At 42.1% G+C, this 25,194-nt stretch overlaps 1 protein-coding gene across 5 annotated transcripts; it reads left to right on the top strand.

The window, feature by feature from the left end:
• The first annotated feature begins 124 nt into the window (after positions 1–124).
• On the top strand, positions 125–24,797 carry LOC121944140 (rapamycin-insensitive companion of mTOR-like). Of its 5 annotated transcripts, none has more exons than XM_088076988.1 (38): positions 125–203; positions 329–376; positions 2,103–2,200; positions 5,214–5,278; positions 5,577–5,708; positions 5,815–5,878; positions 6,470–6,596; positions 7,227–7,396; positions 7,790–7,857; positions 8,329–8,396; positions 8,548–8,630; positions 10,465–10,552; positions 10,788–10,878; positions 10,996–11,062; positions 11,229–11,309; positions 11,542–11,642; positions 11,852–12,017; positions 12,860–12,961; positions 13,046–13,092; positions 13,193–13,328; positions 13,450–13,649; positions 13,742–13,868; positions 14,079–14,243; positions 14,969–15,045; positions 15,163–15,241; positions 15,395–15,504; positions 15,590–15,677; positions 15,829–15,921; positions 16,015–16,121; positions 16,640–16,869; positions 17,002–18,106; positions 18,356–18,436; positions 20,049–20,308; positions 20,418–20,624; positions 20,842–20,994; positions 21,230–21,353; positions 21,451–21,589; positions 23,065–24,797. In XM_088076988.1, exons 1-38 carry the CDS (start codon positions 155–157, stop codon positions 23,143–23,145), a joined length of 5,277 nt encoding a protein of 1,758 aa, XP_087933114.1. In that variant the 5' UTR covers positions 125–154; the 3' UTR covers positions 23,146–24,797. The 5 variants fall into 5 exon arrangements, with proteins under 5 accessions (XP_087933114.1, XP_087933113.1, XP_087933112.1 ...); XM_088076987.1 differs by having other exon boundaries at positions 20,001–20,308; positions 21,269–21,353; XM_088076986.1 differs by having other exon boundaries at positions 20,001–20,308.
• Positions 24,798–25,194: the final 397 nt, after the last annotated feature.

Below are 25,194 nucleotides of genomic sequence, written 5' to 3'. Positions count from 1 at the left end.
GCTTTCACCCTTGGTAATGTCAAAGGGATTAAGGAGGATCCAGCTGATCTCAGGTCTGCGGGAAGTTTGCTGCATCTATGTCGCGACGTCCATCGTTGCCTGTTTTCTCGCGAGAAGCCGCGAAGTTTCCGGTGTTGTGTATGTTCCTGGAAACATGGCGGCCAGCTTCCGCGGCCGTCCTATCCGGAGTCTTCGGATGCGAGGTAAGCGTGAAAAACTCGATTCAGTGCTGAGTGAAATTGAGGAATATTGCAAAACTAGATTTTCTCAGGCACGTGATGACCCAGGAGTGAGCCCTCACCATGTCCTCGGTGTGTGTTTTTGACAGGTCGGAATGACAGCGGGGAGGAGAACGTACCGCTGGATCTGACCAGAGGTAAGCAGAGCTTCATCACATCACCCTGAACGCGATTATTGTTCAAAATGGATGGGGAGCTCTTCTGAAAACACTAGCCCCGTGAAGTGAAAAGCTCGTTAGTCCGTGCACTTGTCCTGTCACTGCTGTTGTCATTTCGTCAGTTTTCCCTTTCTGCTCCGCTTAATAACATTGCTAGCGATATCATAACAGGCGGTAGCGAGCTAACTAACTAGCTGAGTTAGCGTTAGCTAGCTGCCACAGCTAACCAGCCATGACGACGCTCTGTTGTTTTGATTGGTGTGAGTGGGCAATATAGCCTGTTATTTAGCCAACCGACCACAAGTGCTGTAGTCATGCGTTGGCCATCGCTGGCTGTATGAGAAATTTGGTTTCAAGGCTGTTAGCTGAGGAGCATTTGGAAAGCGCAGGATGTTTTTTTTTTTCCAGTGGCACACTGATACACAGCTGCACACCCTGGTCAGATGTACTCCTGCAACAGCAGCACATACCAGTTTGTTTACATGAAGTCTCTGTCCCAGTCTTTGGGATCCATGCACCGGCTGATTATATAATCTGACTGTGTACACCATTGGGCATTCTGCACCCAAAATGGCAGATGAATTGCAGCATGAAAAGACAACAGTGTTTTAGGCCCATTGCCATGATACGATCACCATACACCAGAATGGGGTACGCCTAATCTGTGAGCTGTTTCATCGGGGATTTGCAAAATAACAGTGGGTTGGATATAAATCAACCTTAATGTTTCTTTACAGGTCAGGGAGTGCGTGTGCATAACATTATGGTGGGGTGTCACAAGAGTTGATGTACAACCATAAACCTCAGGATTAAACTATGTCTGTGCCCAAGGGTTCAAAATCACGAAGCCCTAAATAATTATGCAAAGTGCATGACGACTTCATTGCATGCATATTCTCACATTGGACACATGCTCAGACAAGCACAAATCCATTTGCAGGTGACTGTTGCTTGTAAAGATAGATTCCCATCACTGCCCTGTCAACGAATGGCTCTCTGTTTATATCTGATCGGCCGAATGTGCCAATCAGTGCTTGTTTCATCCGTTTAAATCACAGAGTGGATGGGTTAGTCATTTTCTCTGAAAGAAGAGCATTTGTACATTTTGTACTGATTCAGGGAGAAGTGCTTAACTGCTAGAGAAGTTTTTTGCAGTACTCGATTATTTCTAAGCTCTGAATTGTTTTTTATGTGTTCAAGTTATTATTTTGAATGATGGCTAATACTGATAGCTATTCAAATTTGAGAGATTGAAACTTAATCTGGTTTGTCCTCTAAACTTTGTTGCTGAGGAGAAAATATTTTATGTAATACACTAAGTTGGTGTATTCATGTTTTTTTTTGCAAGATTTATCTGTTTGTGAAAATGAAGTATCTGGAATTGGTTTCTATGCAAACTGAACCAGTGTTGGTCCAAATTATTTTTGCCAACTGTTTTAAAAACCATATGTCTTTTGTAAAGACCATATGATGTTACAGAAGCACGAAATAGTTGAAAGGAACTGATAACAAAGAAACACTTCCCTGCTCATGTCTTGCTTTTACTGCCTGGACCTTGTTTTGACTGTACACACTACATTAGTGTGACCAGCTAAACCAACTTCCTTCCTGCAACATATAAATTACGGTTCATTGACTGATATTATGGCAATATGGCTTAATGCTTGTCTTAGTTACATTGTGTATCCTTGTCTTTCTCCAACAGAACCATCAGAAAACTTTCGTGAAATCCTCCAAAATGTGGCCAAACCGCATGGAGTCAGTAACATGCGAAAATTGGGCCACCTGAACAACTTCATAAAGGTATTGCTTTCAAGTTGTAGTGCATGTGCCGCCAATGTTTTCTTTGTTAGTCTATGCAATGTTACTTGTTATCTACAGAAAACCAACATGCAGACCCTGTTGAAGCTTTTCAAGAAGGTTGACTCACTGTTTAGTTTTCTGTTTAGACTGACTAGCTGGGCCCCCTCCTCTGTATTGTCACCACTAACCTCTCTTTGGTCCTCTCCTCTTGGGTGTTGCTGCCAGCAGGCCTAGCTGTGCCTGTCATTGTGACGCTGACATTGAATGTAACAAGAGCTCCAGGGATGGGAAAGCACTCTGACCTAATGTGCTTCAAGAGCAGCACTTTGACTTTAGAACCTGAGATTCCAAATCTTAAGTTATTGTTCTTATAAACCACAGAAACTCCAACTTAATTCTATTAGTCAATTGAAATGTGAGTGCTTTATGCATGGATGATCAATGGCTAGTCTTGTCTCAGCCTTGCGCTGCAAATTGGATGCAAAAAAGAGACAATTACCCAGTTTGAACTTGCATCCGAATTTCTGGCGTCAACGATAGCAACTAAATTGTGTGTGCAGGTAAAATGAAACATAAAATAAGTGATCATGGACAAAAGGAGGCATCAGAACAGACATTTAAATTTTGAGACGCGGCTGAACAACTGGGCTTTATCTGTCCCACTTAACAGCAGGTGACGGCTGTGATGCACAGATTTATTGTGTGCAAGTGCATTAAGGAGGAAGAATGGTAGATTTAGTTATTTTTTGTTATTGTTTTGGCGTTTCAGTCTAGGTAGAGAAGTTTCTTAACTCTAGTTATTTTCACATGTAAACAGTGGTTTTAGATGTGTTTTTCTTAGTGTGGACATGACCTGTACCCATCCTGTGATGGACTGGTGACCTCTCCAGGGTGTTTTTCTGCCTTTCACGCAACACATGCTCGCACAGTCCCAAGCCTTCCTGTTATTTTGAGCAGGAAAAATCAGTAAATGACTTGCAAAACTGAAAGCCAAGTATGAAGAGGAAACATGTAGTTTGTTGTGTTTTGAGCACATTATTTTTGCTCACCATTGCCTCATTGAGAATGTCAAAGCCATTTACGTAACCTCGGCCAGTGATTCCTGGCCAGACCTTTGTTGATTTCTGCTGAGCGACCCGCCACATTAATCCAGGTCTGCCCATCCGTCACAGACATATTTTGACCAGTCGTCTGTGGCTGTGTAGCCAGTGAGTGCTGGCCTTCAGAAAACTGCAGCTGGCACCGCAGCAGGCTGCAGCTACACCTAACTCTCTTGTTTACAATTGACAGGAGGGCAGTAGCCAAGACGTACGTGTGTATACGTCTGCGAGAGCACCGTGCCTCTGATTCCTTATAAGGGTTCCAGGACAGTGAGGGTGACCTAATCCCCCCCAGAGAGTGTCACATGCCCCTCTCCCCTCCTCTTGCCTGCCTGAGCTCTGACATCACAGCTGGTTTCAAACAACCCCCTACTCACCATGCCTCTCATCACCCATCCCATCATGCTCCATCTCTCCTCCTGCTCTCCTCTGTGATTTATGATGGAGAGAGGAGATTTACGTCTACCTTTAAGGAAGAAGTCAAGCAAAAGTGACCTGTTTAATTCACTCATCGGATGCTGCTGCATTAGGACAGGCAACGGTGGACTGAACTGCTGTGATGGAGTAGCACTGACTCGTTGGGAGCACTCGGGTGCCTCAGGGTGCCTATAAGAAAGGTGGCAGCTCCAAAATGGCAGCATCCTTTGCCCAGGGAGCTTGTTGCTTTGTGCATATAATGAGTTTTAGACTGTGCTGTTGTTAGCTTTGGCCTGCCAGTTGACACAGACTGTCGCTGAAGGCTTATTGTTTTTAAAATGAACTGCTTTTGTTTACATAGAATTTGAAACTTGTATACACTGGCTGTGTGTGGGCCTCTGTTAATGGTGGAGGACCTGTGGTGAGGAAACTGCTTAAAGTGGCAATTCATTCTAAAAACAGGGTCCATCGCCAGGCCTGGTAGGGTACAGTAAACAGGAATGAATAGTCAGGTATGGGCAGAAGATTACAACAGAACCTATGGCCTACTTTCTCTTATCAACTTCTACTTTCATATTTTTACCATATATATTCATACACGCACATAAACTAAACATAAACTCACTCATAAACAACAAGCAGTGGACGTGACACAAGCTGACACCTACTGCTGAACCTGTACCCCAGTGTTTTCTTAATTCTAACCTCCATCTATTACCAGTGAAAGCACAACATTATCCAGTCACAATTCACCCACTCTACACAAGTCAGCATGTAACAGACAAGTGGAAAAATACAACAAACATACCTGCATGGCTCCTGCAGCAACCTGCAGGAAAGTGTTGTGTTGTTTGTTTGACTGGGTATTCAATCAGTTTGATGCTTCTTTGACTCAAACATTATTAAATGGTGAGCTTCTCAAGTGAAAGATGGTGTCATTTTGGAGATGCAGAACTCACTTATAAACAAACGTCCATATGGACTGTAGTTCTACTATGATATCTGTGCTATGTGTAGTATTTTCCTTGACCAAAACCACACTGAAGTTTAATTTAGTTCATCAGTTTATTAAACAGGGGCCATGCACAAGGCACAATCAGCCATACAGCTGATTTGCATCTGCAGTCCCCGCGCAAGAAAATATTAAAAGACAACTTAATACAATACAAACATTTCAAAGCAAAAACAATTAGCAAATTACAAACAATACATCACTTATAAACACTATACAAAATATACACTATATAGTCCTTGAAAACATTTGATTCCTTATGATCAGTGATTACATTTATTGTTATTCTTGATCCATCTTTTAAGAATTGTTTAAAAATATTGAACTTTGGGCATTCTCTGAAATTGAGTTCCATATATCTGCTGCTCTCATGCTGATTGTCCGAAAAGTAGTTTTCCTAAATTTAGCAGAGCAGTCATATCTGGCTAATGCCTTCCTTGTATGAACCAATGCATTAATTTGTTGTTCTGTCTCTGTGTTGTAGCTGCTATGCAGCATCAACCACCGTGAGGAAAACATTGGGTTTACATACGAAGAAATCATCATTTGGTAAGTGTGGTCAGCATTCAGTTCTTACTAACTTTTTAATGATGTGTGCTCTATTTCAAATTCATTGGCTTGATTATTTACGTAGCCAAGTGAAATTGTTGGTCAGGTCCTGTGCTTAATCATCCTGAATGTCTTGCATGTTGATGAATTTTTAAGTAAAAAACAGCAGGGGTCAGAAATTAGTGTTCTTATGACAGAATTCATGAAATAACAATAGTTTTGAAAGTCTCAGTAAATCATGCGTCATGTCCAATTTGCAATGTTGGACTCACCTCAGTGTTTGTTTTTTCACCTCTAGTCTGCGACTAGCTCTACTAAATGAGGCAAAGGAAGTACGTGCTGCAGGGTTGCGGGCCCTCCGCTACCTCATCAGAGACACCACGGTGCTGCAGAAGGTCCTCAGACTACAGGTGGACTATTTGATAGCAAGGTGAGATCCCACTCAGACCATTATCAGTCCGTTGGAAAAGTGCCGTCTGACTGGTTGGTTCGTGTTAACAAAGGACACGGCTAATTATGCTTGTGTGTCTGTTTAGATGCATTGACATCCAGCAGAGCAATGAGGGGGAGAGGACTCAGGCTCTGAGACTAGTTCGAAAGGTAAGATTATATGTATTTTTTTTTTTTTATTCCTGTACCTCCGTTGTCTTTCTTTAATTGATTCATTCACTTTTGTATTGCTAGAGAAATGTGCTGTCTGGCCTCACTGCTCTGCCATAATGCCAGCAGAAAGATCATTGGGTTAGCAGCAGTGTCAGTGTGTGGATGGTTTGCACGAGTCTGCAGGCGAGGTTATTTATAGCCCTTTCTGTAGTTTACTGTAAACTCTCTTCACACATACACACGCACACTCACACACCACACATACGCACATAGAGTCCGGGTCTGGTTTCAGAAAAGGACTGTTGGCCATCACGACAGTAATACAACCCCTGTGTTCATTCCATGACATATAGCCCGGTCTTTAATCGTATCTTACATTTCTGTTATCACATCTCGGATGGTAAATTCCGAGCTGTATACCCCTTAGTTATACATTCAAGTAACGGTTTGCATTTCAAAAATAAATCTTCTTTTGCTAGAGTCCCAGAAAAAGTGGCCATAAAAACGTTGTAGTCATTTTTCTTTCTCTGTTTGTCCGGACTTGTTTGATGGATGACTCATGTTTTCCTCCTCTCCCTCCCTCTGTAGATTATCACTGTCAATGCGATGCTGTTCCCCTCCTCTGTTGCAAACTCTCTAATTGCCGTGGGTACTGATGGACTACAGGAGAGAGACCGCATGGTCCGCGCAGCAATCGCCATAGTGTGTGAGCTAGGTGAGTTGCTTGCCTTTTGAGACGGAGATACACAACAGAGATTTAAAAGAAACATTAATTCTGCACACACGGTGGCTTTGTGGCTCCTCTCAGGAAGTGATGATGTTAGTGGACAGAAATAGCTTGCAATATGTCTAGTTCAGGGTTCCACGGTCGTGAAAGTTATGGCAAAAGTATGAAATTAGAAAAGCTGTTTTCCAGGTCTAGATTGGTTTGGAATTAGCGGAATATTTAGGAAAAGTTTTGAAGAAACATTGTTTTGGCTTTTGTTTAAAATATAAGTATTCACTGTCAGTACTACTAATGGTTAGCTAACTTTAGCTTGAGTGGGAGGCTGCTGCTTTAATATTACAGTAATATAATATCCCAGCATCAGATTGTGGTCTTTGACTACATTGCTGCCTGTAGATCAACAGTTGACTATTAACAGGTTGATGATTTACAGACAACACGCCTAATGATAGCTGGCAATTCAATAAAACATTTGATTCCATCACTAGGTATGGTGATCCAGAAATCTGTAATATCCGTCTATAGTAAAAGTCTTGAAAATTCATTGGTACACATATTTGGGAATCCTGCTGCTTTGCTATGAAGAAATCCTCTAACAATCTTTGTTGCCTGTTGTAGCCCTGAAAAACCCTGAGGTGGTGGCCAAACGCGGAGGCCTCAGCACCATCCTGAAGAGTGTGATTGACTGTCAGCTGAGTCGCATCAACGAAGCTCTGATCACCACCATCCTCCATCTACTCAACCACCCACGTACCCGTCAGTACGTGCGGGTTGATGTCGAACTGGAGGTACGCACACACACACACACATACATGCACAGATATGAATTGAGGAGAAGCTGCTGTTTATAAATGAGCCAGTGTGCTGGGAGTCATTCCAGTCAGGATTAGCGGCCGCAGGTTGCTCGTCTCTTTCCCATGGAGCTTACAGTAATCAGTTACCGCAGTTCTCTAAAGCCTCATTGTCTGTAAACAGACACCTGGGACAGAAGCATCTCATCACCACCAGTCATAACAGCTACATGAATCGCATATGAGATCTGAAGCAGGTTCATTATTACAGCAAGATGTTTCATCCGGATATTTAAGAATGCTTCAACTTAATTTAAACAACTAATGAAGAGCTCTAAAGTCTGTTGTGTTTTGTACTCATTAAGCTCTTGTTTCTGTTCCGTTTTGCAGCAAATCCTCGCACCTTTCACAGATTTTCACTACCGCCACAATGCAGACACGGCTGAAGGGCAACTCAAGTGAGTGTGTGTGGAGGGGATATGAAGAGGGACAGTGTTACAGTAGAAACAAAAAGATAGTGTTCTGACATTTCCCTCTGTTTACCGTTTGCTGTGTTCCCTTATTGGTAACACCATGCGTTGAGAAAGTTGAGGGCTTGTATTGTGTTTTTGTGATACGACCTTTGTGATCAGGGCTGCTTGACTCCAGCATGACTTGCCTGAGGATGTGAAGCTGGCTTAGTCATGATAATCCTTTAAGTCACTCTGAAAGATTTGCTTTTATATAAAAATATCTGTCTTTGTGACTCTCCCTTAGTGTTTTGCTTTTTGTCTTGTTTTTATGGCGTTGTTTGATCCTTTTTTAAATGCTTTTTATCACCCAGTGAAAAGTGCCGTGCACACAGAGATCATAATTATGCTGTGTGTATGGAACATGGTGTCCTGTTTTAATGTGAGTGTGTGTGTGTGTGTGTGTGTGTTTTCATACAGGGAGGACAGAGAGGCCCGTTTCTTATCGAGTAGAATGGCCATAGTGGCAGCCTTTCGCTCCTGGTCTGGTAAGGACTTTGATAAACTAATAAATTTAGATATGTAAGTGAGTTTGTTGTAAATTGTGAATTGCACATTTTTAGACTCAGGGTTTTTTTGGTTTTATTTTCATTGTTGAATGTGAGTTGATGTCTCATCTTTTCTCTTTTTTTTACTCAGGGATTATCAACCTATGCAAGGCTGGAAATTCTGGGATCCAATCTTTAATTGGCTTACTTTGCATACCAAATATGGAAGTTAGGGTGAGTATTGAAACAGCTGCATAGAAAAAAATGAAGGTTATAGATGCCCAACCACTGAAAAACTTTTGTTAGTTAACTTAGCAGTAAAGGCCTAATTCTAAGACTTTGTTCCACCAGTCTTCATTTTACAGTCTAAAGATTCAGTAGTAATGAAGGCATCTGATGTGAGCGTCTTGAGGTACACCTATTGTTTTAAATAGCTGAATACGCTTTCATGAGGCGCATCAAACTGCTCTGACGTCTCTTTATGATTTTGTGGCATCAAATGAGGATGCAGATGTTAGTGAGGCAGAGTGGAGAGACTGAGAGGCAAAAGTGCAGTAAGTCTGCACAACTGCTTTGGGAAACAGCTGGCATTAGCTCCGTTAGCTTAGCTTAAAACCTTATGAACAATATTGTGAGGATGGGGACCTCAGGGAGACACTGGTTTAGGTGGGACAACTATGGAGCAAGTGATTCCTGCCAGAGAATAAGGTCGGAGAGAATACTTTAATATCGGAAGACAGGAAGTTTACAACAATGGCCTTGTGTGTGTGTGTGGTTCTCAGTCACTCATGCACACACACTCTTTTGGAATGGAGGAGGAAATAAAGGTGTCAGTTGCCGTGGTGAACTAACTGGAGCTCTCACTGCTCACCATTGCTGGCACATTACTCAGCCGAGGGCGCGCTCGGGGCTTTTGTACAATGTAGTTGTAATTTTGAGATGCTAAACGAAAATACCCACCAGTGCCAAGAGCTATACCAATATCGCTGTTAACTGTTGTGTTGTCACATGTCAGATGCTAAAAGTAAGAGAAATAAAAGCTTGGACCCTTGGTAGTCAGGTTAGCATAACAGTCCCAACACCGTGTCATCATGAATTTTTACTGATATGTACTGGTCATGAAACTTAACTTGCTATATAAACCTAACAACTGCTATTAATTAACACAGTATAAAGTTTTGATTATCTGTGCTCAGTGTGACTGTTACCCACTTAGAGACAAAAATAAAAGATTAAATTAGGGGGCGCTCAGTGGCTCACCTGGTAGAGTTGGCACCCCATGTACAAAGGCTACATCCTTGCCTCTCACCCTTTCACGCTAATATCTGTCCTATCAAATAAAGGGAAAATCTCCCCAAATATTCTTAAAAACGGGGATTAAATGAGGTGTACTGTCCCCAGTGGCTTTATTGGTGATGTACTACCAACCAGCTGACGAAAGCAGCAGCACGCACCCAGCAGTTGCCCTCCTGTGTTACGTAACGTCACAGGCTACTCAAAAAGAAATATGAAGAAAATTAAGAGTGTATCTGGAAAGCATACAGATGTGTCCCTGCCTACATTTAAATACCAATATTTTCCCAAAATACTGCTGGCTCTTTTGTGTTTTAAATCTGCTGCCTGCAGTGTGACATAGGAGCATCAATTGCTGTGCATCAAATGAGGCGCGTCAGTTATTGCTTTCAGTATGTTTGGGCCTTTAATGTAATTTCTGTGGTCATAAGCCTGAACTCCTCCAGTACAACTAATACTGGTAATGACAGCAGCCATACAGAACTGTGTTTTTAAGTTGACTGAAAATGGAAAAAAACAAGGACTGCACCTGTTTTTGGGTGGAGTCTGGTGGAGTATATAGTGAGATATATCTGAAGGAAGATAGATCAAATCAGATACTATCAATCTGTTTCCAGTTGATTCAGAGAAAAACTAGGGCTTCCCTTAAGTAATTTGAGTATCGTGCTACACAGCCTCAACACTGAGATATTAGAAGCTCTTTTGAGTGCTCGAAAATGTAGTTTGTGCTGTATCATACGTGTATCTGATCGCTCTAATGTCATTTGCCCTGCAGAAAGGCTTGTTGGAGGTGTTATATGAGATATTCAGGCTCCCTGTGCCCATTGTAACTCAAGACTTCACGGAGGCTCTTCTAAGTGTTGGTGAGTGAAACATCTTTTGTATCCTCAGAGTTCATTTTTGTACTTCCTCCCAGCATATAAGTACCTTTATGTATTTATTTTATACACAGTACTTGATATGTAATTTGCAATTTAGCTATGCAGTCTTTTATGATCATGACGGAAAGCGTACTCCAAAGTTTTACACTTAAAGTGCTTTTGGCACTCTTTGAACCCAAATAAGTCCATGTGTAATCTTTGCTCTGGTCTTCCTCAGACCCCGCCAGGTTCCAGGACACATGGAGACTGTCAGATGGGTTTGTTGCTGCTGAGGCCAAAGTCATCCTTCCCCATCGGGCCCGCTCTAGGTGGGAGATGATATTGCAGAACAGAGATGGAATAGGATTAACAAAAATTGACAAATAGCTGTCTGTTCAGTGTTTCCAAGAACGATTAAATGACTTTTTCTCTGTTTGCCTCATTAGGCCTGATCTGATGGACAACTACCTGGCCTTTGTTCTCTCTGCCTTCATCTCCAGCGGGCTGTTAGAGGTGAGCTGATGCACACTTTTGCATCAGAGCTCTCATCTATAAAAAAAAAAAAATTAGCCTTAATGTTTTTTAGGACTATGACACATCATGTCTTCTCTGATTATGTTGTGTCACAGCTTGACACCATCTTGCTATTAAACCATATCGTCACCTTCTGTCACTATAGGGTCTTGTCGAAGTTGTGACCAGTAGCGATGATCAGCTTGCTGTGAGAGCCACCATCCTCTTGGGAGAACTTCTACACATGGTAATGTTAAAATCCAAAAAGCTCCTCTTTTACGTTTATTTTTGAAAGCTGAAAAAGTTTTGTTTGCCGCCCTAATGCTAATGTTTGTGTTTATGTGTCGCTGCAAAATAAACATTACATAAGTCTGGAAGATTTGTGTATTTTTAAAAGCTGCCTGCTGCAGCTGAGTTAATCTGATTCTAACTCTAAATGCATCTTCTCTTCTTCCTCCACCTGACCCTCTGTTGTTTAGGCAAACACCATTCTACCCCATTCCCACAGTCACCACCTGCACTGCCTCCCCACCCTCATCAACATGGCAGCCTCCTTTGACATTGCACAGCAGAAACGACTGTAAGTACACTCAGACATGGATGTCTGCTTTCCCCTGCAAAAATCATTTTCAGTTCTGCCACATTTATTTTGCAGAACTACAATATAGTATATTAATATTCAAACTTTCTCTCACAAAGGAACAGTGATACAGTAGCACTCTATTATGGACATTTCAAACAGATTTGTGAGAAATCCAAACATCCCCATCATGTTTATTGTTGTTCCAGTCGGGCAAGTGCAGCAGTCAACAATCTGAAGCGTTTCCACGAGAAGAAGAAGAAAGGTTTGAAACCTCACAGTCTTTACCTGGACCACATCATCCGCAAGTCTGTGTCTTCACATAGCCGCAGAGAGTCACACTCGCGTGTCCACAGGGACATCTATGTCATTAAGGTAAATATGAACATGCTTTACAGATTCTGGATGTTAAATTTAGCTTCCCTCTGCACCTCAGCAAAGATGTTAAAGTAGTTTAAAGGAATACATTTTTGGAAATATGCTTCTTTGCCATCTAAGATAAGATAAGATCTTTATTGTCATTGTTTATTGCTTAATTACAGTTGAAATCAAATTTATCTCTGCTTAGCACAAATGCTGACAAAAAGGGGAAACAGCTAAGTTCCATCACAGATTTAAAAAAAAAAAAACCTTTTTTCCAAAATGGTCTTATTTACAAGTAATATTTTAGCGAATTAAGTAGGGACCATTTTATGCAAGAGTGCCCTGGATGCAGGATGCAAAATTAACTGCTTGGTCCACTGGCTATTGTATGTTCAACCTTAACCAGCCACTCAGTAGATTACCATTACTGTTTTAGCTCGTGACTCAAGCAAATCTCTCTGCCACTTACATGTTTTTGGTTGGTGGCAGGTATTCATTTGTAGCCTGGATGTTCAGAGTTTGGAAAATGTGCAAACACATCTGTCTTCGGCTGGAGATGCTAGTCAGTATATGGCTTTAATATTAGCTGCCCCTGAAATTCCAACTGACAAAGCTAGGTTAGCTGTTTCCCTTAGTTTTCAGTGTTTGCGCTAAGCTTAGCTTAACACACCTAAGATGTTGTAGTTCACTGTAGTTTTAGGGCAGCAGTACAGTTTTACACAAGGTAAAGCAGATTACTGGTATATAAAATTGGTACAAAGCATTGCATATTAACATTGCACAGTAACCAAATCAATGTCTTTGTATTCATATTTTCACATTGTCAAATCAATTATATCTGTGTTTGTGTTCAGGACACAGAAGAAGCACTGATGATGAACCTGAGAGACAGTCACATCCTCAACCACAAACAGAACCTGGAGTGGAACTGGTTGCTGATTGCCACCATCCTCAAGGTCAGGCTCCTCTCATGTAGCACCACAGACTTTATGGTCTTTTTTCCCCTGTCTCATGCCTTATTTTGTTTTTCTCTCTCCCAGTGGCCACATGTAAACCTCAGGAACAACAAAGATGAACATATGCACAAGTAAGACTCCTTCATATCCTCAACAACCCAGTGCAACATTTGAAATAGTTTGATCTATTTTTCCAACATATTTCTTTAAATAATTGTTTGTTTTCTTCAGGTTTGTGCGAAGGCTGCTGTACTTTTATAAGCCCAGTAGTAAATTGTACGCAGGGCTGGCGTTGGATCACCCAAAGGCCCGACAACTCACTGTGGTTGGCTGTCAGTTTATTGAGTTTCTGATGGACTCAGATGAGGTGGGAGAAGTGTAGACACGCACACAAATAGGCACATTCCTGTTTTAACTATTGCTCTTTTCTGACTTGCCTCTCCTGTTGGCTGTCCCTCTTTCTCTCTCTCCCCTCACACTGTCACCAGGACGGCCAGGGTTACCTGGAGGACCTGGTGAGGGACATGGTGTCATGGCTCTCCTCGTCCTCAGGGCTGAAGCCTGAGCGCTGTCTGCAGAGCAACGGCCTGCTCACAACACTCAGCCAACACTACTTTCTCTTCCTGGGGACGCTTTCTGCGCACCCACAGGGAGTCAAACTGCTGGAGAAATGTGGCCTGTTTCAGTGGTGAGTGTATCGACAGAGAGTGAAAGACTTTCGTAAACGTTTGTTCCATAAATTGACACATTTTTAACAACTCTCGTTTTATGCTTTTGCAGCCTGCTGAATCTGTGCTCTGTGAAGAACCAGGATGCTGTGCTGAAACTTGCTGTATCCACACTGGACTACAGCAGAGACGGTCTGGCCAGAGTGATCCTCTCCAAGATCCTCACTGCTGCTACTGATGTAAGAACGCCACAACAACAAGAGGGCAGACATTCATGTAGAAAAATACTTGAAGAGCCACAGTTTCAGAAGTTTTCAATTACTCCAAATCTTTTAAAAACTTTAGACATTGCAGTCAGTAGATACAAAATTAAGCACTCATCTGTGCATTGTTCCACCTGCAAGATCTCCATCCTAATGTCCCACAATGCTTCTTTTCTCTCTGAGCAGACGTGCAGGTTGTATGCCACCAAACACCTCCGCGTGCTGCTGCGTGCGAGCGTGGAGTTCTTCAGCAGCTGGGGCATGGAGCTGCTGGTCACACAGCTTCATGACCACAGCAAGGCTGTATCCATGGAGGCCTTGGACATTCTCGATGAAGCCTGCGAGGACAAGGTGAAACACTTGCGTTTGTCAGATTAGGAATCACCCTTCTCTCACTTAAGTGAAAAAGAATCACTAATTGATACTTCAATATTGTTACTAGATAAATTAATATTAATGTGGTAAAATTTGAGATGCATGACATTGGAATTTTGCTAATATCCGTTATGCCGATTTATCAATTTATTTTTTGCCAGAACTGATTTATGCATATAGTTTTTTCCAACTAGTTGCAGAGAGCATCAAGTCTCTCCTGTAGTGGAATCAACATATTATGATGACTGCTCTTAACATGATAGCCCACTGGCTGATGCAGACATAAAATACAGTGCTTCTGAAAATGCAAGCTGGACAAAATTAGAAAACTACATTTACTTCAATGACATGTAAAACGTGCAATATTTATTTTTTGTAATATTTCTAAACAAAACCGTAGAGTTCATCCTGCTTTAACAGGCTTGGTTGATGCGCTCCCTTAGGCAATCCTGACAACAGGCACATCGAGGGGATATTTGACCTATTTCAGCTAATTAAAGCGGCCAAATTAAAGTGGTATCTTTTCCGCCTCTTCTTATTGAGAGAATCTTAATAAAACATCTGCCGATAGCAATGAGATGCAGATTAGCGTGCATCCCCAATTATATTCAATTAGACTGAGTTAATGGTGTTTGTCTGACAGTGATAGTGTATGTTTACCCTTTCTGTTGTCTCACTTGGCATATTTTGATGGTTCACAGGCAAACCTCCATGCTCTTATCCAGCTAAAACCAGCTCTGTCCCATCTGGGAGACAAGGGCCTCCTGCTGCTCCTCCGGTGGGTGTTTACTACGACATCACTTCTTACCAGACACGACTTAGAGTATATGATTTGTTTCACAGTGTTTACGGCAGCCTTTTTGAATACATGACACATCTTGCTTTTGCTGTTCAGGTTCCTGTCCATTCCTAAAGGTTTCTCCTACCTCAATGAGAGGGGTTACGTCAGCAAACAGCTGGACAAATGGCAGAAGGTATCATCAGGATGTTGGCATACGGAAAAAAAAAATCACAGTTTCTATCCCTGTTTAATTTCATTTGGCTACTATATATTAATAAGACAACACTCAAATAGAGTTGTTTTTCTTCTTTTTTACTCTTTGACCTAAATGCCTCTTTAATTGCAGGAATACAACCTAAAGTACGTGGACCTAATAGAGGAGCAGCTCAACGAAGCACTAACGACCTACCGCAAACCTGTCGATGGAGACAACTACGTCAGACGCAGCAACCAAAGGTGAGAAACTGGAGTTTTTCATCACCTGACGAGTCACAAGACACGCTGCAGAGAGTGTACCTAATTTCTCTGCTTGTGTCTCCAGGTTACAAAGACCAAATGTCTATCTCCCTGTGCACTTGTATGGTCAGCTGGTCCACGATAAGACGGGCTGTCATCTGTTGGAGGCTCAGGTGATGTCTCCAGCTTGTTTCTAGGCTGTTCCACATCACACTCTGTTCTCTCAGTGTTTCATTTTCTACATTCATTTCTCTGGGGAGCAGTGGGTTATGCAGATTTAGCAGCCTTTCTCCCTAATGTCTGTCTTTTTTCGTTTGTCTCCAGAGTGTGGTTCCTGACCTTAGCTATACAGTTCGCTCCCCGATGCTGGACACCTGGGAGGGTATTAAACAGCTGAAGGCTGCTCTCTGGGCCCTGGTCAGGATCATTTGCTATAATTGTCACTTTGCTCTAATTATAATAATGGTTACAAAGTCATTACTGTAATTGTGTGTGTTGTTTTCTTTGCAGGGCAACATTGGCTCTTCAAACTGGGGTCTGAATCTCCTGCAGGAGGAGAACGTCATTCCTGACATCCTCGCATTGGCTCAGCACTGTGATGTGCTGTCAGTAAGAGGGTGAGCGTATCATTTCCAGTTTTTACAAAAACACCCTAATTTTATTTTTTAAAGGAGGTCATAATCATGATGTTCACGTAAAGTTAAATCCCCATGCATGTCAACACTAAACAGGGTTTTCTGGTGGTTAGGACAATATAAAATATAATTGTGTTAATAAACCGTAAAAAACAAAAGGCAAAAAAAGAGCTGCCTATTCTGCATGAATAACTTAACAGGTACACAAAATCCTTTAAATAAGCAAAATGAAAGTGAAAAAAGTTCTCAAGCCGAGGTTTTTTTTTTGGTGCTATTTTAGCGCCAACTTTGCATTCTCAAAAGTGATGTGGGGACTTTCCTGATCACTCAGTCTCAAGAATATAATTTAAATGCTCAAACTATTGTAACACTTCAGCTGCCCCTCAGAACTTTGACATAAGCAGGGGCTCATGTTGGTATTAAACATCTCTTCTAGTATGTTTTGGGCAAACAGAACTGTACATTCAGTATGTTTACTAACCGTCCTCTCCCGTCCACAGGACATGTGTGTATGTGCTGGGTGTGATCTCCAAGACCAGGCAGGGTTGTGAGGTGCTGAAGCAGTATGGTTGGGATGCGGTCAGACACAGTCGCAGGACGCTGTGGCCTGTCACTCCAGAAGAGGTTGACGCACAGCTGACCTCTGAACTCTCCTCAGTACCGAGCACGCTCAGTCTGAACTCTGAATCCACCAGCTCACGCCACAACAGCGAGAGCGAGTCTCAACCAAGTACGTTGGACTTATTTTGTCTCTGTTCAGAAAACTGTACTAGTTGCTTTTTGTAGTATTTTGATGGCAGTTAAAGTAGCCATTAGCCCTCTTATGCTTCCTCTGTGGTAATAATTCACTCTGTGCTTTCAGACATGTACATCCTGGACGATGACAAGTGTGATGTTCTGGACCAGTCAGACGAGCCCTCTTTCTATCTACACTCCAAACCAGTCAAGGACCGCAGCCCCTTCACAATCCTGGCCTCCACACGCTTTGTTCGCACTCGCTTCCTCAACTCGCTGTCCCTTCCTAGCAAGAAGCTGCGCTCCACCAGTGACCCCAAAACCCCATCAGGCTCTCGCACGCCTACTGAGCTCAAGACGGGGAGTATGAGGCGGAACAGGACAGTGACGGAGCCCTCTGTCTTCAGCCCAAACCAGGGGGACGTCTTCACCCCTGTCTTTAATGGCAGGGGAATGCCGAAGAGTCCCACAGTCAGCCTGGAGACATCCTTTGTTGGGACTAGGGGGGGCTCTGAGGAGCAGCTTGTTGACGGCAGGCTGGCCAGGGGAGGAGGCTCAGGCCTCGGACTAAGTGGACTTGGAGGGCATGGGGCCGTGGAGCACCCCAGCCGGGAGAGGGAGCAAAGCAGCCGAGAGCGTCTAGCGGGAGACGGCGGCTCCTCGTCTGGTGGAGGCAATGTGAGCGGGGGCGGAGGAGGCGGCGGAGGTACGCAGTTTAAAAGCCGCAGTCAGAGCTTTAATACGGACACCACAACCAGCGGAATCAGCTCCATGAGCTCAAGCCCTTCCAGGGAGACGGTCGGAAACCCCGAGCATCCCGATCCCGAACCCGACTCCTCTGACTGTGTGAGCCTAAACACTGTGGTGTCAGCCAAGACTGTCAAAACGCTCTCTTCCCTCACCCCTCAGTCTCAGACCAACCACATGTCCACGTCTAAGTCCTCCACTGTCTCTCTGGTACCGCCCGGCTCCTCGCACACTCTCCCCCGTCGAGCTCAGTCTCTCAAGTCTCCTTCAGTAACCACCATCAAGAGCCTGGCCGACTGTAGCTTCATCTACACCAGCCCACGAGACGCGCTGGGCTACGCTACGCTGAAGAGGCTACAGCAGCAGAGGATACACCCGTCTTTGTCTCACAGTGAAGCGTTGGCTTCACCTGCCAAAGACGTGCTTTTCACCGACACCATCACTATGAAGACTGGCAGCCTGGACTCCAGATTAACGCCTCGCAGGTAATAAGCCATAGCTTCGGTGACATTATGACTAAAAGCATCTGCGTCTATTTTTCTTTTAGCTACGTTATGACTTTTTTTCAAATTTTATGTTTGTCACATGAATGTTTACTCATCCGAGAGAAAAACTCTAAACTTGTCTGCATTTGTGCTTCTGTAGCTAAAGCAGCGATGTGCAGGTTTTGGTTTCTGTCTCGCTTGGCAATGACGGGCGTGAGTGTGTTTTTGTGCACCTTCTATGTCTGTCAGGATATCAGATAGGAGGGGTACCTGTCCAGAGCCCAGCATCTTAACTCCATACCGCAGGCTGTCCAGAACACTTGTACCGCGGTGGGTGGACCTATCGAGAGTGTCCTCCTCAGTAGAGATGTAGCTTCTAGCACCAATCCAAACAAAAACGTTCTTGCTGCTTTAACTTGAGTAGAAACTACAGCTCTGTGTTGGTAGTTATTTGCCATTGCTTTGATTCCTGCAGCCCTGTAGTGTGAATAAGCCCCATGTAGATTGATCAGTTTTTGGTTGTTCCCTCCTCTTAGCACACAGGTAGAGATAAGTGTTATATTATAGATGATCATGTGGCTATACTCTTTGCTCTGGTATAAAAATGGATTTTAATTGCCCAAACAAATGAACATGTCTGCTGGCGTGAGGAGGGTTTAAGAATGTGCTTTAGCTCTGACACAAAATTGTCAAAGTGGAAGCACATTAGCTCCCAACTCTCTTTGCATTCACTGTGAAATTTATCATCTTAAATTAATAATTTAAAATTTTAGCTGATCAAACAGTCATGCACAGCATTGAAATCACATACTACAGGAAAGATGAGAGGAAAAATTAATCAAATGAACAGTGAATTATTTTCGTGATTATTCTTTTGGTTTTTTTATGAAGAAAAAATAGTCAAAAATGTGTATCACAGTCTCTCAGAGCCCATTGTTTAAATAGTTTGTTTTGTCAAAAGCCCAAAGGCAGTCAATTATATAAAACTGAGAAAAGCAGAAAAGCTTGAACCAGTGAATGTTGAGATTTTTTTTTGTGAGAATATTTTAAATATAAAATAAATATTAATAAATATAAAAAACAAGGTGATACATATAATGTTTTTGTCCACTATTGGAAATGTACACTTGCATAAAATTTTAGGTCAGACTGACTAGGGCTGTGCAGTTATTGAGATTATTTTCAATTACACTTTTTGCTTCAAATGACAATGAAAGCAAGAGAATTAAGATAAATAATTGACATAAATTATTGTGCCACATTCCATTTTCATTATGTTGTTGAGATGCAACACTGCAAAATCGTATTTATTTTAATTAAATTTACTTTTTATTTAATTTTATAGTATTTATTTAAGTGTGTGTGTGTGTGTGTGTGTGTGTGATATTTCATTTTTCTTTTTTTTTTTTTTTAGTTGAACTTTATTTGAACTTAAAGGAAATTCCATGTTAAAATACATTTTTTTAAAGTTCAATTAAAGTGATGACACATCATGTTAAAGAATCATGACCTCAATATTCACCAAAATTATTGTGATAATGATTTTTTCCAGTCTGAGCAGCCCCAACACTGACCAGCTCAAACACCTTTTTTCCAAGGACACCAATTATTATTATTTTTCCTATCTAATGAGCTTCCATTTAAATCTTTATAAGGTATGCTTTTCTGCGCAAATCTTTACTTTCGTTTTTTTAGTGTGTTTTATCGATCGGTACTTGACGTTGCTTTAAGACAGTGATATCACACCTTAGATGCTCGTGTCCTCTGCTGCCGCCCTGATTGGTTGCAGAGCCGTTGTGATGATTCAGACTTGCTTCTGACTCTCTGTTCACTAAGTCTGTGTCTCTGTGCTTTTATTTTTTCACTTACTCCTCATGATCCTTTTCTGCCCCAGTCTCTCCCCCCGGATCCTCTCACGCACCTCTCCTCTTGCCCTCCCTAGGTTTCTGAAGGCTCTGAGCTTTGCCTCTCTGGACAAAGAGGAACTTCTCAGTCCCATCAACCAAAGCACTCTACACCGCTGCTCTTCAGTGCGCTCTATGGTTTCTAGCGCCACCTACGGGTGCAGTGATGACTATGTTGGCCTAGCGCTGCCCATGGACATCAACGACATGTTCCATATTAGAGACTCTGCCTACTTTCAGCAGAGGATCAGCCCACCGTCGGAAGAGCGGAAACGCTTCCTCTTTGGCGATGGAGACGGTAAATTCAGTGTGATTAAATGATAATCAAACCAAAGAAACGTAAAAGAAAAAGATCTTTTGAAACAGATTTGTTGCGTTTGTGATCACCATGGTTTCGCCCTCTGTAGGTGACCGCCCTGCTCTCCCAGCACTGAAGCAGCAGTTCAGCATCTCTGAGCTGATCGTGTGCCGAGGCGACGCCCAGAACCACACGGTGGGTTCAGAGGAGACGGGACTGCAGGAACACACTGAAGAAAACTGCCTCTACTGTGTAGGAGCCATCGTCCTCGGATACCCCACACAGCCACAGATCAACAGCACACACCCTCGGACAGGTGAGCACACACACACACACACACACACACACACACACACACACACACACACACACACACACACACACACACACACACACACACACACACACACACACACACACACACACACACACACACACACTTAGTTTTTCAGTCATTCACATGGGCATTCTTAAACTATAACGACGGATCTTTTTATATATAGTGTATAACGACAGATCTTTTTTCTCCTCAGACTATGTCGACTTCCCATCATGGGGAGGGCAGAGCGGCCATCGTCTGGAGGTGATGCCTCAGTCCAAGTTTTCTGGGGTGTCGGGCTGCAGCGACGCTGCCGTGTCACAAGGCTCAATTTGTAGCACGCCTACACCTGCTGACATTGTCATAGGTAAGAGCATGAGTTACCCAAACCTGCAGGGATGAGTGTTTTTCAAGACTTTATCAAGATGTCATGCTTTAAACGACAACAAAAACTCACTGCATTTGTGAAATTACTCCTTTGTTATATAAACTGCTGTAAAATATGTTTAATTCTTACAGTCTGCAGTTTTGTCATGACATCAAAAGTTAAATATTACATCATTTCCACAACAAAATAAACAATTTATTCACGTGTCATGTAGGTGGCAAGGCCATATCAGAAGATGGCCCCGCCTCCCGAGTCCTGCTGAGGAAGGAGGTGCTCCGCCTCATCATCAACCTCAGCTCCTCTGTAGGAACCAAAGGCCACGAAACAGGACTACTGACGTAAAGCTCTCTCTTTATTCTACGTGCACTTATTGAGATAAATGTTGAATTGCAAAGGGTTATTTTAAGTCCTGTTCATTTTCTCTCTTTCCCACAGGATAAAGGAGAAGTTTCCCTATGCGTTTGATGACATCTGCCTGTACTCTGAGGTTTCCCACCTCTTAGCCCACTGTATGTTTCGCCTGACCTCAAGACGTTTTATACAGGAACTCTTCCAGGACGTGCAATTCATGCCGGTAAGACATTACACCACCCCTTCCCCCGCTGTTATTATACTATTTTCTGAAACTCCACATCTGTATGCCCAGACACACCAAAGCAGCATCAAGAACTAGTGTCAAGGAAGGCTGACTGTTTTTGCATCACCTCATGTTGCCTGTGTCACAGCCAAAAAGTTGCACTCAAACACACTAAAAAGACTACAACCATCATCCAGCTATAACATGTACGATCTGCACCTGCATGAGAGGAAATAACTCTTCATACCAGCAGGTGGCGCTAGTTTGTGTTCATCATTAAGAAAGAGAAACAAGAAGACCACAGGATGGATTCAAGGCGCTATAGAGTGATGAAGGAATGATGTATTTTCGTAGGCCAACCAGGAAGTAAGCTTCGCACTGGTTCCCTCTTCAAAAACTTTATGGGATTTTGAATAGGACTTTCGGTTAGCGCCAAAAATAAGCTCTGTGACGAACACAAGTTTATGAGACTTACACGTTTTGTTCATCATGATAATCTTCACAGATGAACACTACTTTTGTGTGTTTTAAAGCGTAAATTAAATCACCAGAAGCAAAAAGCTATTGTTAGGCTATACACGAACTGCATCGTGGTCGCACGTATAAAACGTCACAACGACAAACACTGTAAAACACGATCGAAAATATATAGTAAATAGATAAATCTACAAGTTTGAGTGCGAGTCTGTAAAGCTGTGAAGGCGGACAAGTGGATTTAATGAGTTTCTGTGTCCACTGTGATGATGTCTAACGTCCCCGACAAACACTGTAGTCCCATTTAGCCACTTGTTAGCAACCGCTTTTTTTAAGACGAGTAAAACTTAAAAGTTCAAAAATTGTGTTTAAGCGGACGTATTTTATGTTTAGCCTGTGTTTACCACAGACCTTATTTAGGGCATTTTACCGAAAACCCATTAAAAAAAAACCCACAGACTTTTGGACAAGGTAACTGGGAATGCTAAGAAGCTAATGGACTTCCGCGTTTTCGGACTCATTATTTCACCACTCTGTTTATCCAGATAGATAGCCATTAACAATACAACTCGATGTTAAAATAACAAAGGTTATTTACTGCACTCCAGGGAACAACAACATTAACAATTCTAAACTATTTCTGCAAAAGAGTGCAGTGGCCGAAAAGTAAAATCAGTTAAAATATTTTTTTTTTTTTTTTATCTTGCTCTCTTGACTTTAGTTGTTTGTTTTTCTCTGTTTCTCTTCTTGTGCACTGAGCTGAACAAACAATCAGAAATTTTATTCACAGACTCGCTCCACCGTCTCTAATTCCGATTGAAGATGCTGACTTGGCAGAAAAAAAGCCGACAAGGGCTGCTGCACACACCGTAAAATCTAGGGCAATAGACACTCACGGACGGCCCAACATTGACGGTCATCTGACAGTTGGCTTGATGTGTCAGAGCCTGTTGTGTTTACCATCCCATGTATAACGTTTCCCTTGACTTTTTTCTCAGATGTATGAGGAAGCAGAGGCAATCCTGACAAAACAACCAAAACCTGTTGAAGAGGATGGTGACCCTCCTGCAGAATCCTGATCATCCTCCCCCCTTGTGTTACCTGCACAGCCCCGGTCCTGCCACCTTACGAACATAAATAAAAAAAACGACTGAGAAAATATAAGAAATAAGGTTGGGGAGGCATCTGGCATGTTTCTGTTGCTTAAAACAGAGTACTATATCCAAGGAAGAGGAGGAGGTGGTCATTGCTCGCCTTTCTTGGAAACAAAAGGCTGTCGGTATCTGTAAACAAAATTTAACCGGACTCGCCTAGTGCTGTTTCAGACTTTTTTTTTCAAACAGGAAAAAGGGGGAGCAGTTTAACCAAATACTGTTTTCAGATGGGTCGGCAATCTTGAACAACACTCAATAATGCATCAACACAATGCTAAAGGACAAGCTGGAACATTAAGACAAAGACTCACATTGTGTTCAAAAGAAGAAAAAATAGTTCTATCAGCATTTTATCTCTTTCCAGAGGTGGTGTTTTTCTGTAATGAAATGAATAAGGCATGTTGTTGTGTCTACCCAGTGATTCCTCTGACCCCACATTCTTTTCTCCGTATGAAACAAAACACTACAGAAGGGTCCTGCTGTTTTAAAAACTTGTCCGGAGCCTCCCTGGTTCACGTCCCACCCTGACTTGTGATCTGTTCTAGCCAGGTAACGTGCTTTTGCTTCTCTTGCCTCACCACTTCCTACAACCTGTAGCCTCGTTTCAGCACAGACAGCCAATTACTTTTCTATTTCTTGTATCTCAGACAATCAAACATCACTAGTATTGTATTTTCTAAAGCACTATATATGCCAACCTTACACAATACATGAGGAGAATAGCATGTAATTTAATGCTAGTTTATGCCATCCTTTACTTGCTTAGGACCTTTGGTGTTTTTCTTCAGCCATCGCATCATTAGTAATCTTATCAGGAGATGGGTTGATCTTTTGGAAAGATGCTCTGTTGTACAAGTTAATCTTTAGAATGATTCATTACAGATTTAGTACCAAACTCTACTCACAAGACATCTCCAAAACCTGCATAAGCCCAGCAGCCCCCCAGCTCTATGCCTTCTTACCTCTGTGCTTCACTTCCACTGCATGTGCAACAAGCATGGCAAAGTCGTAATGTCACCTTAACGTGTTTCTTGCTTATTAAAAAAACAAAAAAAAAAGACAAAAAAAAAGAAAAATAGGTTGCCATTACATGCTGCCATTACATTGTAGGAATATAATTACCCCTGAATCTGTTTCCAAATGCAATATCACTGTCTGTCATTGGCTGAGATGGAGGAGGGGGGGCGGTGTGATGACTAAAGGATTTGTAAAAGGTTTCCAGGGAAACGGGGGATCTCTGTTTCCATTGGCTTGTTTTTGCTATAATGCTGCTACACAAATGGACTCATAGAGAGATGATTCTTAGATCAGCTGAGTGATGTCAGATCCGATCTATTTATTATATGTCTGTACCATAGAGTGAGCTCAACCAGAGAAGAAAAAAAAAAGTTATTTATATTTTTTCCTCAAGACTGTATTATAATTTAAAAAGTTTTTTTTTCTTTTTTTTTTGCCTGAATCGTGGTTTCCCTTGTATAATGTGTACAGTATGTTTTTGGGGGCATTGATGACCTAAAGAAACATACAATCCTATCAAAGGGATGCATTGTTAATAAAACAAAATTTGAAATACCCAACATATTTGACACGTTATTTTTTAATTTCTATTTTTTATTTTGAACTGTACATCCAGTGTTGGGGAGGAAATACTGAAATGTAACAAAGTTAAATATGTGAACTCAAAAATGGTTATCCATTACAGTCAGGGTCAACTAAAAAATTGTCATTAAACTCCAAATGAAAGTAATGGGGAGCTATTTCCGATACCTCTATTTCCAATACCTGCAATGCTGTGATTGTTACAATTTGGGAAAATTCAGGCAATACTGTAAATTCATGACAGCCTTGCAACCTTCTCAAATTACTGCAACTTTACTGTAACTTTGACTTACTTCAATATAAAATACATTATTACATTAGACTACTGTGGCACCTGTCACACACACAGTGACAGGGGGAGCTGTTAGTTAAGCT

The sequence above is a fragment of the Plectropomus leopardus genome, chromosome 4 (genome assembly GCF_026936395.1).
Source record: "Plectropomus leopardus strain MGB_pleo_1.0 chromosome 4, ASM2693639v1, whole genome shotgun sequence".
NCBI classification, from domain to species: Eukaryota; Metazoa; Chordata; class Actinopteri; order Perciformes; family Serranidae; genus Plectropomus; species Plectropomus leopardus.
Note: the sequence above shows the minus strand (reverse complement) of the source record. Positions and strands in the feature narration are given on the sequence as shown.